Consider the following 21,072-nt stretch of genomic DNA (forward strand, 5'->3'; position numbering starts at 1 on the left):
GCTGTTTTAATTATGCAGAAACTGGTATGAAGCCTCACAAATGCCATCTGAGAGATACACTGTATTGTCTCTGTGCAGAATGTCACTCAATATTTTTGTTAAATGCGTGTACGAAATTTACAGATGAAACACATTCAGTCATTTCAACCTTTTTAATCCAGCCCAGAGAGCCCACCCCTTGGTAAACTGCGAAGACACTGCGATGCTACAAACAGAACCACCCAACATCCCTTTCTAGTCTCTGTATTTCATCTGTTCTAAAACGACTGCGGTGTAGCTCCTATGGTGAACTCACGATAAAGGCAGAATCATAGTACACAGATGTCTAAATAGAAATCTTTTATGGAAGGAGGAAAGAAAACACCCCGTATTCTATTATTAATAGTAATGCAAATTGGCTCAAATGCTTACCTGATTTCACCTTGAAATATTGAGGCAGGGATTGAAGAACTGAGACAGAGAGATCAGAGACTATCAGCAGCACGGAGGTGAGAGAACAGAGGCCCGAGAACAGGAGAAACCTTTCTAAGCCTCTTCAACATGAATCCCATACTAAATATCTGGTGCAAGAGAGGGAAAGGTGTTGTAAAATAAAGGCATTATCTGCTAATTTCACAATCTTGTCAAGGACTAATATTATTCTCATAATCTGGAAAATTAAACTACCTAATATATTTTCTGCTGATGGCGTTTCATGTTATTTTTGTTCTTTCTAAAGTTTCCCTATCAAAAAACACATTTCTGCTTCAATTTTCATCTTTTCATACCTCATAGTCTGTACTGTATTCATTCTTATATTGAAGAATCACATTCTTATATATATTACTTTTCCAAGCCATAAATGTTTAAAATGTCAGACTCATCTATGACTCTCCGTCTTCCTTGCCCACAAGTAATATGCTGACTTTTCTGATTATATTTCTGTGTGTACTAATTACCTTATTCCTAACCCACTATTCTAATTCAGATTTCCCCACAGATTACCACAATAGGCATCTCACCTGCCTTCCACCACATCTATCGCGTCTCTGATCCATTTCATATACAGCTGCCATATTTCTATAAAATACAGTTATACTCAAGTCATAACTCTACTACAAAACCTTGACCAATTTTTCATTGCTCAAAGAAAAATGCACAACTGCAGGCTTGCATTTAGGAAGCAGCTGGATAACCTAACTTTCCCATCTTGTTCCCGACTATTTTCCCATTCACAGTGCTCAGGCTAAGCAGAATTTCTCCAGAGTTTTAAAATTCCATACATTTGCTCATAGGATTCACTACTCATATTCTTGTGACTCTCTTCTCATAGCCAATGTTCTACTGTGTTTGAAGACCCATCCCAAATGTCATCTGTTTGATGATGCTTTCTCTGACTCAATGAGATGCTTCCTCTGAAAGTCCACAGGGACTTGTTTATCAAATATACCACTTTCAGCCTCCCTTTTGCAGTTAAGTTTTGTGGGGGTTTTGTGTGTGTGTGTGTGTGTGTGCGTGTGTGTAGTTGTTTGTTTTGTTTTTAGACAGAGTCTCACTATATCACCTAGGTTGAAGTGCACTGGCATAATTAGAGCTCATTGTAACCTGGAACTGCTGGGCTGAAGTGATCCTCCCACTATCGCCTCCACATAACTAGGAAAACAGGGGCATGTCACTGTGCCTGCCTTTATTTTACATTTGTTGTAGAGACAGGGTCTCACTATATTGCCCATCCTGATCTTGAACTCCTGGCCTCATGCAATCCTCCCACTTCAGTCTCCCAAAGTTGCTGGTATTACTGATGGAAGCCACTATGCCCAGACTACTGTAGTTCTTCGTACATTTCTTATCCTCCATTTTTTCACGAGGTCAAGAGATCAAGACCATCCTGGTCAACATGGTGAAACCCTGTCTCTACTAAAAATACAAAAAAATTAGCTGGGCATGGTGGCGCGTGCCTGGAATCCCAGCTACTCAGGAGGCTGAGGCAGGAGAATTGCCTGAACCCAGGAGGTGGAGGTTGCGGTGAGCCGAGGTCACGCCATCGCACTCCAGCCTGGGTAACAAGAGCAAAACTCCATCTCAAAAAAAAATAAAATAAAATAATTTCAAAATTTTTGAGGACAGTAATTTTGCGCATTTAATTTTAAATCCTCCACAGTGCCCAAAATGGAACCATGTTCTACAGAGATAGCAAATAAAGCTTGGTTAAATTTTCCCTAATCATCTGTTACATCATAAGTGAATTAATACAATCAAAGCAATTTCCTTGCAAATCTCCATTACAACAAATAACATAAGCATGTTTTCGTGCATTCAGTCATGTGTTAACTGCATATTTGAAGACAGGGGGCTGAACAACACAGATGTTGGCTTCAAGAAGGACACAGTCCAGAAGAAAAAAAGGAAAGTAAGCCCAATAAGTTGTCGTTTATATTTTGATTGTGACAGAAATAAAATCATATTTTGTTAGGATTGAAAGTATCCATCTACCCAGACTGTGCTCACAAATACAAGATAATATCTAATTTATAACATATTTAAATCAAAATATACATAATATCTTTTTGTAATAGAACTAATTGTCATAATATTCTAACATAATAAATAGAGACTTTTTTTTCAATCTTTGGCACCACATGTGAGGTTAACAAAACTCCAAGATTTGGGAGAACAGGAAAATAGGAAAAGACATGACAAAATGGTCAGGAAGGGCTATTTAGACTGAGTGATAATAGAAAGTTGGTAATTAAAACCATGGCAGAGGCTGGGTGTGGTGGCTCACACCTGTAATCTCAGCAAGCTGAGAGGCCAAGGAGGGCAGATCAGCAGGTCAGGAGATCAAGACCATCCTGGCCAACATGGTGAAACCCTGTCTCTACTAAAAATACAAAAAATTAGCTGGGTGTGGTGGCACGTGCCTATAATCCCAGCTACTCAGGAGGCTGAGGCAGGAGAATTGCCTGAACCCAGGAGGCAGAGGTTGCAGTGAGCCAAGATTGTGCCACTGCGCTTCAGCCTAGCAACAGAGTGAGACTCCATCTCAAGAAAACAAAACCAAGAACCATGGCAGAAACACTGTTGCAGTTTGAAGGTATAGCATCTGAGAAATCTGAAGAGAGAAAGAAAGATAGCATATTTTGGAAACTAAAATACTTTCATAAGACACACCTTAGGGTGTACAAAAGAGAAGTGCAGGACGTGACTAGGGCACAGAACTGAAGGAAATGAGTGTTCAAATGTATGAAAATAAACCGTGACAAAGGAGGCCTTTGTTTCCACACACACACTTCAGTTTCCAATACTGCTGCACATCTTCCAACAAACATGATGGAAATGTTACAATCTTAATATTTCTTCTTTCCAGACAAAAGCAAGTTATTTCCTGCCCCTTGGCTACTCAGATTAACATTACTGCACAAAAGTTTCAAAATTTATACACTTAAAAATATCATGTCATTTTCCACTTGTTTGATTTTGTTAATTGATCTCTTTTCATTGTTCTTTCAGACACGAGATTGAAGAACCCCTAAGGAACAGCAGCAAAATTAAAAATTTGAGGTATGTAGATTTTCTTAAAAGATTAGTGTGGCTTGGTTTACTGGTTTATTTGTTTAAATTCCTTCTTTCAAAAAGGAATCAGGTGGTCCCATAAAACCTATTTCAGTAGTATGCCCTCAGGTGTCTTTCAGTGAGTGGTTATTAACCACCTTTACAGGGAGATGAAAAGACTAAAGATAAATCTGAAGATAGAAAATTACCAAGATGTGGGTAACTGTGGCACTTACATGTTATCTAGAAAAGTTCCCATTAAAATTTCAGTGTGTGACTCAGTTATTAGACCAAGCTGCACTAACAAAGATATTCCAAAACGTAATGGCTCAGCCAACTCAGAGGTTCACTTCCTCCTACACAGCAGTTCAGTTCTGCCTCACCACATCATCCCGGAATCCGGGTAGCCGTTCTCCTGTTCCTCACCCTTGTCTTATCCACAGTACAGACAGTAAGAAGTAGAGAGACAAACCGGAGGGCAAGCACTTTTCTCATAACATTACAATGTAGAATGCATGACCGACACTTCAGTTTGTATATTCTTGGCAATATCCTGGTCACATGGTTGCACCTAGTTGCAAGAATAGCTGGGAAACCGGCTCAGCTAAAACTCAGGGATTCCATTAATGAAGGAAAGAATGGGATACTGGTTGCTGTAAGATCATTTGCAGATTCTGCCACACAAATTGACATCTCAAAAAGAAACTGCGCTATAGGTGGTGAAAAATAAATGCATTGGAAATTTGAGAGGAAAACTATCCAATTAATGTTACATAATGATGAACTCCAAAGCGATTGATTTTTTACTAGGTAAAAAGAAACAGAAGTCACTGTGACATACTTTCTGAATATGTTAGTGCACTATGGTCTTCTGGCTAAAGAAAAAAAATTATAATACCATGAGCAATTAGGAATATAATTTCATTTATCCCTTAAAACATCTTGAACTAAGTAACTGAAGTACAAGAAATAGGGATGTAACTTAAAATCTAAAAAGGGAGAAAAATGAAAAAGATAAAAGAAGTGCTTTACATGAAGGAGACAAAATTGATGGCATATGTTATTTCCCAACTGAGAAAGAAATAGATTCTATTATAATCTCTATACAGTAATGGATAATATGCTTGTAACAGGCTACATTAAAGGAATATTAAGATATTTGGGGAAATTTTAGTCAGCTTTTTGAGGATGCTATGGCTGACTCAGAAAGAATACTAACTTTCAAAATTATTCCATCAGTACCACTGTCAGAGATAAACATCAGGTTTAATGAACCGAGAATCTGACTTTATTTTTTAAAGCTAAAGCTAAAGATTGTAAGTGTGTAAATCACAGTCCCTTTGGGTAATAGCCTGTATCATTAATACTGGAACAATCAGACAAAATGGATGTCAGCTAAAGAATGTAATTGGAAAGTCAAATCTTATTTTTTTTATTTTCTCTTAATCTAATTGAATAATCCCTTAATGATCTACTAGATACTACTTCTATAAGTGTTAAGCAAAGATATTAACTCAACTGAATTGACATTATCTGGAAATTTCTAAGAATCTATCCTTTAGTGGAAAAATGTATACACACACACACACACACACACACACACACACATTTTATTTGAAGTACTGAAGTTTTCCATTGAAGTTCAAGGACAAAGATTTTGTACCTCGAAGCCATATTTTTGTCGTTGCTGTCATTAATATATGTTAACCTCTTTAAAACAAAATATAAAGTCACCATTCTCTAGAAATAATTATAATCCATCTGGCTCACAGCCCATTAGTGTTATGCTCTGACTCATTTCCCTGGGAGCTCAGAGTTACTTCTGAGAAATCCCTGAATATCATTCCTGTGAACAGTGGCATGCATTTCCAGATAGCTATGAGATACCACGTCAGAAATCCCAAAGTATGGAACAGTTTTCTTGACAAAATGAAGAATCCTGTATTATTATTCTCTATTATAATGATTCTGAATTATTATCTTTGACCTCTCTATTGTCCTCTTTTTTTTTTTTTTTTGAGATGGAGTTTCGCTCTTGTTACCCAGGCTGGAGTGCAATGGCGCGATCTCGGCTCACCGCAACCTCAGCCTCCTGGCTTCAGGCAATTCTCCTGCCTCAGCCTCCTGAGTAGCTGGGATTACAGGCACGCGCCACCATGTCCAGCTAATTTTTTGTATTTTTAGCAGAGACGGGGTTTCACCATGTTGACCAGGATGGTCTAGATCTCTTGACCTCGTGATCCACCAGCCTCGGCCTCCCAAAGTGCTGGGATTACAGGCGTGAGCCACCGCGCCCAACTCTATTGTCCTCTTTTAATGAACAGACCATCTTCCCTTAAAATAGTAAGTTTGGAAAAGGCAGGGAAATAGCAATTTTGAACAATGGGCAGACATGGGGCCTTCGCATGGGAGGTTCGAAGCTTTGCATATGTCACCAAGTCTTGACAAATTAGCTCAATTATCTTTCCTATTTAATAATTGAGGTTCAGCTCAATTCAGCTTGCCCAAGTTTTCACTGGAATTAAATGACAGAGCTGAATTTATTATATAAATTTTTGAAGTGAGAGAAAAGTATGAAAGGTAACTACATACATTCAAGGGCTGTTTTTAAATTCACTCGCATTCTTGATAGCTTTCTTACGGTCTTCCCCTTTAGACTGTGGTTCTTCATGAGCAGAGTACAGTGGTTTTGTGTGGGATTTATATTTTTTTTCTTTGTTTTTGTTTTTTTTTTGGCAGTGATAATTAGAACACTCTACAGAAAGCATGTGTTTATTTTAAATTGCTGATACTTTGCATCCAAAGTAATGCTTTGGAACTGTAAGGAAGGTTCCAAATCTTTTTTCCTAACTCAGACATTTTAAGGGGTGAACTGAGATTCAAAAATGATTGCTGTCTTCAACATCATTCAGCTATAAGTAGCAGAATGAAAATTGAACTTATGTCTTTTAATACCAATTCTACTGAAATTCCCACTACATGAAGGTCATGGGAATTTTCTATAGACGGCGGCCTATGATAAAAGCAGTACTTTAAAAAGGCTGCTTTTAGTGTTTACTCAGGGAATGCATGTGCCGGTTTGTTACAAGATGCTGAAATCTGGAGTATGATTGATTGAGTCACTCTGGTAGTGATCATCGACCCCGACAGGTAGTAAGATAGTGTTTCCACCGTTTCCCCCTCTCTCCCTCCCGCCGCTATAAGCCCCTGGTGCCTGTTTGCTCCCATAGTGATGCCATGTGTACCCAATGTTAAGTTACCATATATCAGTGAGAACATGTGGTTTTGGTTTTTTATGTCTGCATTAATTCTCTTGGGATAACGGCTTTCTGCTGCAATCATGTTGCTGCAAAGACAGGATTTTCTTCCTTATTTGCCTGTGTCGTATTCCATGGTGTATATGTACAGTATTTCCTTTACCCGCTCACTACTGATGGTAATCTAGGTTGATTCCACACCTTTGCTATTGTGAACGGTGCTGCAATCAACACAGGAGTGCAAGGGTGTTTTTGGTAGAACAACTTATTTTCCTTTGGGTATATGCCCAGTAATGGGATTGCTGGGTCCAAGAGGAGTTCTGTTTTCAGTTCTTTGAGAAATCTTCAGTTTTCCAAACTGAAAAGTAATATTTTTAACCTACTTATTATTTCATGACTTCTGCCTTCATTGGATTTAATAGTATTTTTTTCTCATTGGGAGGCCACGGTGGTAAAATCACTTGAGGCCAAGATATCAAAACCAGCCTGGGCAACATAGTGAGACGCTGTCTCTAAAAATAAAAATAAAAATTATCCAAGCATGGGGGCATGCATCCATAGTCCTAGCCACTCAGGACATGAGGTTGAAGGATTGTTTGAGCCTAAGAGTCCAAGGTTGCAATGAGCAATGTTTGTACCACTGCACACCAGCCTCGGTGACAAACAGAGATACTGTCTCTAAATTTTATTTTTTTAAAAGAGCGATTTTCTAAATTTGGTCTTTCAAATGCCTTTGCTAATGAGAAACTCATCATCTCACATTTCAGAGAGCTCCAAAAATATTTTCTAAGACAGGGTCTTGACCATTTAATTATCTTCACTTTCCTTCTGTCAAAATTAAGTTTATTAATTTTCAGGAGGTCGCCCTAGGCTAAATATAAGCGAAATATTTCTGCTTTAAACAGTTAGTTTTTCCTTTATGTTGTAAGAAACCTCAAGAGAAACATCACACATACCTAGAGAACAAGAAAGTAAAATTTTAAAGTAAAATATTAGTTTTCCTAACAATTTTTACTTCTATGTCTATATACATATTAACAAATGTGTATATATAGTAGACATCAAGTTTGTGTGTGTGGATAGTATGCATACATGATATCTATGCAGTTAATTCTTGAGCAAAATGAGTTTGAACTGCATGGATCCACTTACACCCAGATTTTTTTCTATAAAAGTTACACTGAGTGTGCCTGCTTCTCCTGCCTTGCCACCTCCTCTACCTCTTCCATCTCTGCCACCACTGAGACAGCAAAACCAGCTCCTCTTGTTCATCCTCCTCCTCAGCCACTCAAAGTGATGACTACAAGGATGAAGACCTTGATGATGATTCATTTCCACTTAATATATATTTTCTCCTCTTAAAATATATTTTCTCTTTCTTATTACCTTAATAACATTTTGTTTTCTCTAACTTATTTATTATAATAATACATTATATGTACATATAGCATACAAATTGTGTGTTAATCAACTGTTTATGTTATTGGTAAGGTTTTCAGTCAACAGTAAGGAATTAGTAGTTATGATTTCAGGCGGTCAGAAGTTATACATGAATTTTTGACTATGCAGTTGATCAGCACTCCTAACAGCTGCATTGTTCAAGTATCATATGCACATCTATTTATCTAGTTTATAGAATGTATGAATACTACACATATACAATTGCACATGAAATTTATGTATACTATTTGTAGATACACATATATGTATTCTATGTACTTACACAGAATCATGTTTCTTGCATGTATATCAATATATATTATCATGAACAAAGCCTCACACCATGATAATTGTATTTTCAGCTTTCAAGTGCAGAAAGCTGAGGGAATGTATGTAAACTCAGTCTCTCGGTTCCCAACCCCAGTAACAACTTCAGGTCTGAGAAGATTTTTCACCCTTTTTCTTCCGTATAGTCATCGACTCAGGCCATCCCTCTAGATGACACTATGTTTCTAGACAATAATATTGAAAATTTTGAAAGGAGCACTTAAGTTTTTTAGTCTCTATAACAAATAATTTCAACATGTATTTAGCTATGGCATTATCACTGAGGATAAGAAAACCTTATCAGAACTATTTCAGCTCCTCACAGGTGACCACAGCTGAGAAAAACAGCCCGAAGCTCTTTCCTGAAGGTGTGCAGACTACAGGTGAAGGAAATGATTTACTTTCATTCAAGTTTGAGAAACATATGAAAATGAGAAGATGTGATTTTTGGCTAAGCTTAAGTTGTGTACTCATTTTCCTCCCATTTTTTTAGCCATAGAACTTAAGCAAATTGTATACTGAAAAAAAACATCTGAGAGAAGATGAAGTGAATGTAGTCCACACAGCTGCGTGTGTCATTAAATGAATGTCATGTTAGAACTAAACAAGCAAGGAAAAAAGGACAAAAAGAATCTCACTTTAAAGTGTCTTCCTCATAAGGAACTTTCTATTATTATCTACTGCTATTTTATGCACTTATTACGCAAAATACAAGCAATCTGTAAGTATTTGTGGAATTAAGTAGTACCTTTTTATAAAATATTGTTGACAAGAAAGAGGAAGTGATAGATTTTCTACTAGAGAAACATTCCTTTCCAGGAAATCTGGCTATTTTAGTTGTTTTTCATGACAGGATTCAGGTATCTACAAGAAATTGAATATAAAGAATTATCACCAGGAAGCATTTAAACGCATAGGTAACATGAGTCTTGATTTGATTTGTTTGGTTGTATATGTGTATAGTACAGGGTACATGTATATGTATATGGTATAAACACAGGCATTATATTGTTTAATGACCTTTATTTAAAAAAAAGAGAGAGAAAATAGAGTTAGATTCCCTCAGAATTAAGAGCTAGCAAAAAGTTTGATCCTTATTCTAATATGCCTTATTGAAGCAGGTAAAAAACAAAGCAAACTAAAAAAAAAAACTCTGTGTTCCATTGTGTTTCTCTCACCATGTTGTCTTTAAAAAAAATTAGAGCTTAGTTTTGTGCTTGAAATGGCTCTGTTTAGTGCAGCATCTCAAATAGAGTAAGCTCACTTCTGCCTTCATCACCACAGTCCTGCTCTCTCACCAACGTACATGATATAAAACACTGGTTACAAACGTGAATGAGTCAACAAGGAAAGCCTCTGCCTACCATGCAAAGAGTCTAAAGGAATCCTTTACCTGAAATAGTCACGTGTTTATGAAGTGATAGAAAATGTATCAGTGTTATTCTGTTAACAATTATGAAAAGAGCAACCAGTTCAATTTCCAAGTAAGCATTTATTAAGTACAGTATATATATAGAAAAGTAGACAAATGGCAATTATTTTATAAAGTGCACATTCCTACGTAAAACCATCCAGATCAAGAGAAAATTGCCATCCTCATGACTTCCTTCAGTCAGTACTTCTAAAAGTATCATTGCTTCTGCCTCCATAGACTAGTTTTGACTGCTTTTGAACTATATATAAATAAAATTAAATTATAATATTTACTTCTGACTACTTTTTTGGTATATATATGTTAACACACAGTGTTGTTCTGTTACCCAGGCTGTATCACGACTCACTGCAACCTCCACGTCTTGGGTTCAAGTGATTCTTGTGCCTCAGGCTCTGGGGTCACTGGGACTACAGGCATGCACGACAACGCCCAGCTAATTTTTTTTTTTTTTGAGAGAAGGTGTTTCGTCATGCCAGCCAGATTGGTCTCAAACTCCTGGCCTCAAGCAATCCTCCCATGTTGGCCTCCAAAAGTGCATGGATTACAGGCATCAGCCACCCTGCCCAGCCTCAATATAATCTGTAATGCATTCATGTTGTTGCATGGGGCAAGAGGTCATTCTTTCCCATTGCTGTTTTCTTTGTATGACTACTTCACAATGTATACATTCTTTCTTTCATAAATGAGCATTTGGGTTGTTTCCAGTACAGTGTTTTTGCAAATCACATTGTTGATGAAATTCTGATGCGAATCTTTTGGTATACACGTGTATGCAATTGTTTTGGATAGATACCTAGGATTGAAATTACCAGGCCATAATGTTTCCAGATGTTCAGCTTTAAAAGATACTTCCAACCAATTTCCAAGATGGTTGCAACAATGTACGCTTCCATCAGCTGTCACTCCACAAATTTGTTTTTAAAATTGTAGACATTATGGTGGGTATATAGCGATTTAATTTTTATTTATCTAGTGACCAATATTGGTGAGAATTTTTTCATATGTTTATTGACTATTTAATACATTCTAGGATAAAATGTGCTTGCTTTTTTCCCCCTTTGTAATAGTGGGTTATATGATTTCTTCTTGATTTGTAAGAGTTCCCTAATATATGCTGGACACACACCTTCTGTCCGATTAAATACTGCAAATATTTTCTCCCACTCCGTGTCTTGTACTTTCTTTTACCCAATGAGAGAGAGAAATTTATTTATTTACTTGTTAGTTTGTTTGTTTGAGACAGAGTCTCTCTCTGTTGCCCCGGTTGGAGTGCAGTGACATGGCCATATCTCATCGCAGCCTCAACCTCCCAGACTCAAGTGAAACTTCCACCTCAGCCTCCTGAGTAGCTGGGACTACGGGTGCATGCCACCACACTGTGCGAATTTTTAAATTTTATAGAGACAAGATTTTACTTTGTCGCCCAGGCTAGTATCAAACTCCTGGGCCAAAGCAATCCTCCCACCTTTGCCTCTGAAAGCGCTAGGATGACCCCGCTCAGCTGAATTTTTTTTTTTCAATTATTTTCTACATAGAAAGAGAAAGAGAAAAAAACCTTCTTTACATAGTAACAGCTAGCCATAGTGAAAAAAGAAGACATGTTAAGTTTCTCATATCTAGTAGGAGTTCAAGAAATATATTTAGTTCTGTTCAATAAAATCTATATCAAAGTATTTTGCCTCATTATTTTTTGCAATGTAGCAACAGCAATATTCTAAAAGAAATAATCATAATTAGGAGAATCTTTAAAGTACCTCAGAGGTTTATGCATTTCCCACTAAGAAGAGAAGCACAGTACCATTCCTGAAATTTTTGAAGACCTGGTAGCAGGCATTTTTGAAACTATAAATCCACAGGAATATAACATACATAGTTTATTTTCAACATTGATTTTAACTCTGGAAGATACCATTAAGGAAATGAACATTGAGAAAAAATATTAAGTAGTAGAACAAAAATGGAAAAACAATTGTATCTCATTGGAGGTACTTAGGACTTTGGAACAAGAATATTTAAAAGCAGTGTTCACAGTCATCCTTAAAATAAACAAGATGATGCATCTTTTGAATAAAGATGCTCAACTGCCATTTATAATTTAAAAAATAAAACTTGCAAACTGCCTTAGAAATTGTATTGGATTAGAGTGATTTGATTGAAACCTTGATAAAAGTCTTCACAGCAAGCACGAGTGTGAATAAAACACTATATGTACGAACAATTTCTTTTGCACTTTGAAAATTGCATGGTTGGAGGAATCTATCCATAAATCTAGATAAACAAAACAACCATTTTAAAAAGTCATTTTCATTTGAATACTTCCTATAGCCCTTAAATTTCAATAGTTTCACTATATTAGGGAATATATTAACATTTCCTCTTGTCAACTCTATCATGTCATAATATATATAACTTCTCGAGGTAAAATAATAAAAGGGATCATTTAAGAACTGAGACACTCCTTAAAGGCCAGCCTTTTAAGAGCAGCATAAAACAAGTGTGACTGCAATCATTTCACTCGCACGGTCAGCCACTGACATCTATTGGCAAAAATAAGCAGGCAAGGTTTGGTTAACTTAAGAAAGCAGGTAAGGGTTTCTTTCATTTCTGCGGGAACATAGTAGATGTATATATTTATGGAATACATGAGATATTCTGATACAGTCACAGTTTCATTTTTTCATGCACACCCACAGGCTGTTCATTCCCCTTCTGCTGTCCTTTCTCCCTAACTTCTCTCTCCCACCGAGTACTGCTTCCTTCCTTGACTTTTTATCTAGTGACCTCTCTCCAGTATTTTAATACTTCTAGACAATAATGCATTATCAAGGTGCCATTGTATTAGCCAGCTTCTGGTTGTAACTTCATTCATTTATACATTTAATAAATATTTCTAAGAATCTCAGCTGGGGCAGTGCTGGCTGTAATCCCAGCACTCCAGGAGGCCAAGGCAGATCACAAGTCATGAGTTCAAGTCTAGCCTGGCCAATGTGGTGAAACCCTGTCTCTACTTAAAAAAATAAATAAATAAACATTAGCTAGGCATGGTAGGATGTGCCTGTAATCCCAGCTACTCAGGAAGCTGAGGTAGGAGAACTGCTTGAACCCAGGAAGCGGAGGTTGCAGTGAGTCGAGGTCATGCCACTGCATTTGAGCCTGGGTTACAGAGCAAGACCCACATCTCAAAAGGAAAAAAAGAAAAATAAATCTCTACATTCTATAAACTGTTTTAGGTACTATGATACAACAGTTAACCAGACCAAGAAAAATCTAAGTTTACCTGGAGTTTTTCATTCAAATAGTCAAGTAGTAAGAGAGAAAATAAACAGAAATATAAAATAAATGGTACAGTACAGCGTTGGTACTAAGTGCTATTACATGTTATGGGTAAAGTGAAGTGGGGAAAGGGGAAAAGACAATTAGGAAGGAGAAGCTGCAGTGTGTTGGCCATGTTAAGTGTTGTGGGCAGAGAAGCCTTTGTCTGACATTTCAGTAAATCAGGCACGCTAGTAAGCCATGGGAATAGCTGAGGAAGGAATATTCAGAAAGAAGGAAAAGCACATGTAAAGATGCGTGGGAAGAAGGGTGTAGGAGGAAGGACTCTTGGACAGGTAGAAAGGCAGCAAGTAGACCAATGTGGTGAGAGTGAAGCAAGCCAGACGTTGTGTAATGGGAAACCGTATCAGAGCGGTGGATGGGGACACTTTCTGTAGGGATGCTCAGGCCACTCCGGGACACAGCTTTTTTTTTTTGAGATGAAGTCTCACTCTGTTGCCCAGGCTGGAGTGCAGTGGCAAGATCTTGGCTGACTGCAACCTCCACCTCCCAGGTTCAAGTGATTCTCCTGCCTCAGTAGCTGGGATTGCAGATGCTCGCCACCACACCCTGTTAATTTTTTATATTTTTAGGAGAGACAGCATTTCACGTCGGCCAGGCTGGTGTTCAACTCCTGACCTCAAGCGATCTGCCGGCTTCAGCCTCCTGAAGTGCTGGGATTACAGGGGGAGCCACTCCCAGGCGACATAGCTTGAACTCTGAGCAACAGGGAAAGCCAGGGTAAGGTGTGCATACGATCTGACTTGCACTTTAAAATTATCCCTCAAGTGGCCACACTGAGAATACACTACAGGATTAAAAACCAGAAAACACAGAGCTAGCTGAGACCACCGGTGTAATCCAGGGAAGAGGCAGTTCAGACCTGAATCAGTGGATTGAGGACGGCGGTCAGTGAGTCAAGACATGAGTGTATTTTGCAAGTGGAATCAAACGTGTTTGATAACTGAACGGAAGGGGGCCGTGAAATATTCTTTCATGGGGGCAAAGAAATAGTCTGTTAACAAAGCCAAAATTACTTCCTCTCTGCAAGTACAGAAAAACCACAATGGGATAGCCCAAGATGATTCTTTACTTTTTTGCACTTAAATATGTGATAAGTTAATATAATAAAAGACTCTCATAACATTCTGAACTCAAAGACACTGAATTACTTTTTTCATAAGATTTCTATAACCGTGTGTGTTACTAATGGAAAAATCTATTACCTTTTCAAGTATATTTTAGCTACATTACAAAACACATAATTTCAATTTATCATAACATCATAATATTGTTTTCCCATGAGCATTTGATAAATGTTTTTCAAAGCCTCTTCCTCAAGTCATAAGACATTAATTATTAGATCCCCATTTCCTTTAACTATAAAACTCTAATTGATAAGACTACTTAAACAAATACACTGTGGCGGTCTACTGAGAGCATCAATACTATATCAAAATTTAGATCACCGAGGGATATAGACCTTCAATGATAACACCTTTCCTTATTGTTTCTAATTTGGATACTTGATTTATTTCAAAGGTATCTGTTGACTAAGTTAACTGATAGGTACCTCTGCATCAATTATGAGATCCAGACATGCAATCGGCAGCTCCATATGAGACACTCTGGGTGGCACATGCTAATTTCCTTGTATTTCCTCCAACTCTTTTTATACATCTAAAATTGCCCATATATCCTCTGGCAAGCTATTGCTTTATCTACAACATTCAGAACTTCTTAGAACAGTTCTAAATTCTATCCTTCAAGACATTTCCTTGAACTTTTTGGCAAAATAATTTTTATTCAAAAGCCTATTTAGTTACTGTTTTTATTATACCTTTCCTTTCATGATATTATTTCCTTAGACAATTAATCTGAATTCATTCTTTCCTCTCTCTGACCACTATATTGACTTTAATTTTACATGACTAAATGATTCAATTCTAAGTACAGCTATCTTGGAAATTAATAAACGTATTTTACAGAGTATTTCCAATGAAAGAATTGTTTAAAACTGTAGTGTGTGTGCATGTGTGTGTAGTCTTGTAAGGAGCATTCAAACTTTATTTTTCCTTTCTTGTTTCTGACCTTCCATTTTCAATATCCTTTGCCTCTCACTGGATTGTGAATGTGCCCTTTCCCTATGTCTGAAAATCTTTCAACCTTCACCATTCATTCTAAGAATCAGCAATATGTTACGTTTTTATAGAACCTTTCTTCCAGGGAACAGAGAGTGTTTCATATATATTACCACATTCATCCTTAAAATTTCTCTCACAACACCCATAGCCCCGGCTAAACTATGCCTCAGTTGAAACCTCAATCTGTATCTTTAGCTCTTTCTTCCTTGACTGCCTTTCCTATAAACTCTGTAAATCACATTTTTAGAATCCTGCATCTGTAGAAAATATGCATAATTCTATCACTCCGGTGACCTTTCTTTCTAACCCTGTCCTCAGAATTCACCATTTCTATTTCAAAATGTTGCCACAGGCTACCTAGTAGGTAGGTGCTAGGTTACTAACGTCTTACTCCCTACTTCTCTCTATGACTTCTTTTTCTTTCATGTTAGTAAAATAATCCAACTTGATAACATTCTGTGACTACCTCCTTTTTTAAACCACATCACTTAAATTTTCTCTAAACTACATTTGTGTCCCTTTCACACTTGATCTTAGCCAAAAGGCTGATAAGTGATATCACGTTTTAAATTTTATTTTTCATGTTCAGATTAAACTTATGTATTAAACTAGTTTCCTCAGAAGTAAAAGCTAACATGTCTTAATTTTTACCATGTGGCGATCACTTTGATAAATGCTTAGATGGTACCTCATTTAAGACTTGCTGTAATTGGTATAAGAACTCAATCCTATTTTCTACATGTTACTGGTAGAAAAATAAAGGTTTTTAAAAGGATGTCCATAGTGGGCAGCCTAACTCGGACTTCGATTTAAACACCCAAAGTACATCTCTATTTGTCACACTACATTTTCTCTAAACAATTACCATAAATTGAGAGTTTTAAAAAACTGCAATATTACTTTTTCTCAGAATTCACCAATTGCCTATAAAAAACATTGTATTTGGGGACTTAGTTTTAGATTTGAAGTGGTTCAGAAAAGTAGTCTAAAATCTATTACTTGTATGAGACAATCATAACTCATATGTTAAAAAAAAAGACTTAAAAGTAGGTCATGACCTCTAATCAGAATTAAAATAATTCATCACATTCAATATGCATTTTCAAATGAAATCAAAATCATTACAGAGAACTTAAGAGGTAAGAGCTATGATTCTATAGAGGATTTGTTTTTTATTTTTTTCCCTGAGCTACCGAGTGCCCCATTTTGTCTTTGTTTTGTTTTGGTTAATGAAACGGCATACTTTTACAGTCCTGTATTAATTTACAAAAGGGATACATTCTGAGAAATACGTCTTCAGGTGATTCAATGTATGAACATCGTAGAATTAACTTACAAACCTAAGAGGCATAGCCTACTGCAAATCTAGGAAATACGGTATAGTCCACCGCTCCTAGGCTGTAAGCCTGTACAGCATGTCACTGTACTGAACACTACAGGCAATTTAACACAGTAAGTAAGAAGCCGTGTATCTAAACATACCTACTGTAGGAAAGACATAGTAAGATTGCAAAGTACTATGATCTTACGGGACCACAGTCGTGTATGCGGTTCATTATTGGCTGTAATGTCATGAGGAGGCACAGGACTGTGGAAGCTCGTCTGTTACATACGGCCTAATTTATTACACAGCCCCACCGTTTCCCTTTGATTTATTAATTCTGAGAAACTGATCAAAATTTCTATGTGGATGTTTCTTCTCACAAAGTTTATTTCTCTTTAGTCACTGTGTGTAGCACATGAGGGGTATTAAATACAGAGATACTGAGGCAAAAAGAAAATTAATAACCTTTCAGGGCTGTTTGCATAAAGCTAACAATTAGGATAAATATTTTTCTTTATTGATGTATCACATTTCAAATACTACATATATAACATATATTTAATAAAGTTTAGTAAAATGCCAAATAAACTACTTAGTAAAGCAATATATTCCTTCATGCAATAACACTTAAATCATATCACTACATTTCAGGATATGTGAGATAGCAAACAGTTAATTATTTGAACTAAAACCTAAAGGTCGAGAGTTAAAATGTGACAATCTATTTAGGTTTTTGATATGTCAGTGTTATAGCATAGACAATAAAACATATTTAATAATCATTAAGGCACCTAGATCATAAACTAGGATGTGCATTGAAGATGATCTCAGTGCAACAGCTGATGTTTCATTGATATAGGAAAGGCTCAAAGAATCTGGACAGATGAAGTGGGTGTATAATATTTCCCTCTTTCCCCACTTCAAGTATATCCGTCCAATTTTAGGACCATTTATTTAAAAAAGAGACCATTCTTTGATAACTCCCCGTCAATGTCTACTTGCCTTGATAAAGATATTGTTTATATATTAAAAGTTACGTCTTGATTAGCTGAAATCATAAAATAATATGTAGCTTTTAAGAATTTTAAGTGTGTTCCAGATAAGCTTTGAATCATTGAAATGAAAGGCTATAATCCACATAGATGTGAAACTAAAGAGAAATTTCCTATGCAAATATTTATACCATATGAAAGCCATGCAAATACTGCCTTCAGAAGAAAAATAAAGGCTTGTTTTATTTTTTCCCCTCAACCTGAGCTACTTTATCAGAGTACAATTGCAAACTAAGGATTTACATATTTTTGACTGAAAAAATTTACATATCACATGTATGTGACTTCACAATGTGACAATTTAGGACACTTCCACGAATAGGTACCAGATGATTAAAGAGACTCAGTCAGAGTTACTGTTACATTTATTACACATTTGATAGAAACACCACCAAAATTCTTCAAATTCAAACTAAAATCTAAATATCTTGATTATGGAATGGATTCAATGGTGTTTAGATATTAAACTTAACCTCAAAAATAATGTGGTTATATGAATATTGTGTAGAAAAGAAAAATATATGGTAAGAAGGTATGTTAATATAGAAACGTTACCACTTGGAGAACAATTCTTCTAAAAGAAGCACGGACTATCTTATCTACCCTGTTAACAAAGAAGGAATCAAGAGAGCAAGGACAGTGATTTCCCCTGCATTGCATCTGTGTGAGTATAAAGAGATTTAAAGTTTATTATATAAATGAACTTGTTACAAAGATGAAATTGATGACATTTAGAGATAAAGATGCCAAATATTAGATCCTATTCATCAAACTCAGCGAGTTTGGAATCATAAAAAGAAAAACTTTTACTAGCTATTCATTTGGAAGCATTAGCACAAAATAATATATTATCACAGATTGTCAGAGAACTGACACTTTGCCAACCAGTCTGATTCAAATTTGTAAAAAAGATGAACAAAGGACATCAGACTCCACAGGAGGGGAGGAAAAAAGGACAAGACATAGGATTATAGAACCCATAGAATTTTATAGCTAGAAGGAATGTAAAAAAAAAATCTATCTCATACTTTTCTTATATCCTTTTAGAAAAGCAAGTAGAACAAGTAATAATAACATCTTTCTCTAGGACACACAGTTAGCAGGTGGCCAATTACCTTACCTGAGTGTAATGAATTATATAAATAAAGAAAATGTGAGAAAGATACTATATACAGCATACAAAAGCACATTTAATATAATATTACTATTTTTATATCTTTACTTATACGTGGTTCAAATGACTTGAGTAGAACTTGATAGGATGAAAGCACTACATTTCAGTTAGTACTTTCACTATTTTTCAAATTTTATTCTTAAAATAACTTTGAAAAATGCATCTTCATAACACTCCAAGTAAAATTATGTCTTATAACTTATACTCAGTTCTTTAAAATTCGTTTATATAATTTTAATTTGTAGTTTAATAAAATTTTTAGACAACATGTGTATTCACAACTCAAGATGAAATGGCTTGCCTTGCTTTGGGATTTTCTAGTACATGTATCATAATAGTGTGTGTGTGTGTGTGTGTGTGTGTGTACACATATATGCATATGAAAACATAAAGTGGTTTGTACCATACCCTAAAATTTATGACACCAAATGCTGTCAACCCTTTCCCCTGCTTTCTAAAATTTACTATAGTCTAAAACATAAATAAATATTAATATATCCATCATATAATTGCCTTTTTAAGAAATCCATACCCTGTTATTTTTAGACAATATCAAAATATTGCCTTATCTAAAAAAACCTAGTCGTTAAACTTAGAAATGTCAAGTATGCCTGTGAATTTGTTAAGGAGACACTACAATTTTCTATTTGACTTGAAAATAAATCAAGCAGCCACAGCATTCTCAAAGTAACACTATTAATTACTTCTGCTAATTGCCTCTGAGCAATTGGGAAAGAAGTAAAGCAGTCTCCTCTGGTTTGATGTGAAGGACATGAGAGCATCTCATGCCATTAGACTGCCTCTAACACTCATCCTCCTTGGGGCTGAGCTCTATCCCTCCCACAACAGCAAAATCTGTCAGAAGTTTTATGCTGAGCTCAACTGTCTGTTCTGGCCCTTCTGCAATGTTTTCATCTCCCAAGATTTATCTTCTAGCAGGAAAACAGGGAGAAAAAATGTCTTATTTAAAGGAGATATTCCTAGGTCTGATATCATTTACTTCTTATTTTTGGCTTAGTCTATATTTATTGATGAGTTTTATCATTCAGAAGCCATTCTAGTACTTAAAATGATATTGATTAATCATCACACTCATCACTGCTCAAGCTTAGAGACAAAAATATCAAGTGAAAGCATAAAAACTTTTTATTCAACAATTTTTCACAAAATAACACTTCCAAGAACTATTGCCAATCCATGACATTATCACCATAAAAACCAACTTGTAATTTTTACTTAGATGTAAATGAAAGATGGGAATAATTTTATGTGGTCATAGTGTCCATCTGTAAACCAATAAACAAAAAGAAAGGCAGAGTTAAATCCATGTTAAGAGTTCAAGACTGGGTGTGATGGCTCATGCCCATAATTGTAGCACTTGGGGAGGCCAGAATGGGAGGATTATTTGAGGCCAGGAATTCAAGACCAGCCTGGGAAAATTAGCAAGGTTCCCTCTCCACCCCTATCCTTATAAAAAATAATTTAAAAATTAGCCTGGTGTTCACACTAGTAATCCTTGCTACATGGGAGGCTGAGGAGGGAAGGGTCACTAGAGCCCAGGAGTTCAAGGCTGCAGTGAGCTATGATTGCACCACTGCACTCCAACTGGGTGATAGAACAGAAACCTTTATCTAAAAATCTAACAAATAACTCAATAAGCTTTTAACATGAGAATCCTTTCCAACTTTTTTTATATCAATCATTCCAAAATGTTTGTTTTCTAGGAAAATTAATCCTTTAACCTACATCTAAATATATATATGTGTGTGTATATATATGTGTGTGTGTGTGTATATATGTGTGTATATATATATATACGTGTGTGTGTATATATATGTATATGTATAAAATGCATATATTTTCTTCTGCTGCCTTAGATTATTTAAAAATAAGAAAACAAACAAGCAAATAAAAATTGATATTTGGGAAGAATTTTACATGCTCTTTGCTAAGGTTATGTATGCAATTTTCCAAAGTAAGATAAATACCTGAGCAATCAAGCTACCTTATCTCTCTATTTTTAAAACAATAATAGATTCATTGAAATGAGACACTGGTTAATTACCAAAAAAAATG

At 36.0% G+C, this 21,072-nt stretch overlaps 1 protein-coding gene and 1 long non-coding RNA gene across 2 annotated transcripts in view; one reads left to right on the top strand and one right to left on the bottom strand.

Annotated features, from left to right (window-relative positions):
* Nucleotides 1–21,072, bottom strand: part of LOC144580105 (uncharacterized) — a 162,410-nt gene that overhangs the window by 69,751 nt on the left and 71,587 nt on the right. The window lies entirely within an intron of this gene.
* Nucleotides 3,856–21,072, top strand: part of RGS21 (regulator of G protein signaling 21) — a 65,030-nt gene continuing 47,813 nt past the window's right edge. Inside the window, exon 1 of the mRNA XM_035279485.3 lies at nt 3,856–3,982. Coding sequence (XP_035135376.2) covers nt 3,856–3,982 — 127 coding nt within the window. The remainder of the gene's footprint in view (nt 3,983–21,072) is intronic.

Source organism: Callithrix jacchus, chromosome 18 (assembly GCF_049354715.1).
Source record: "Callithrix jacchus isolate 240 chromosome 18, calJac240_pri, whole genome shotgun sequence".
NCBI classification, from domain to species: Eukaryota; Metazoa; Chordata; class Mammalia; order Primates; family Cebidae; genus Callithrix; species Callithrix jacchus.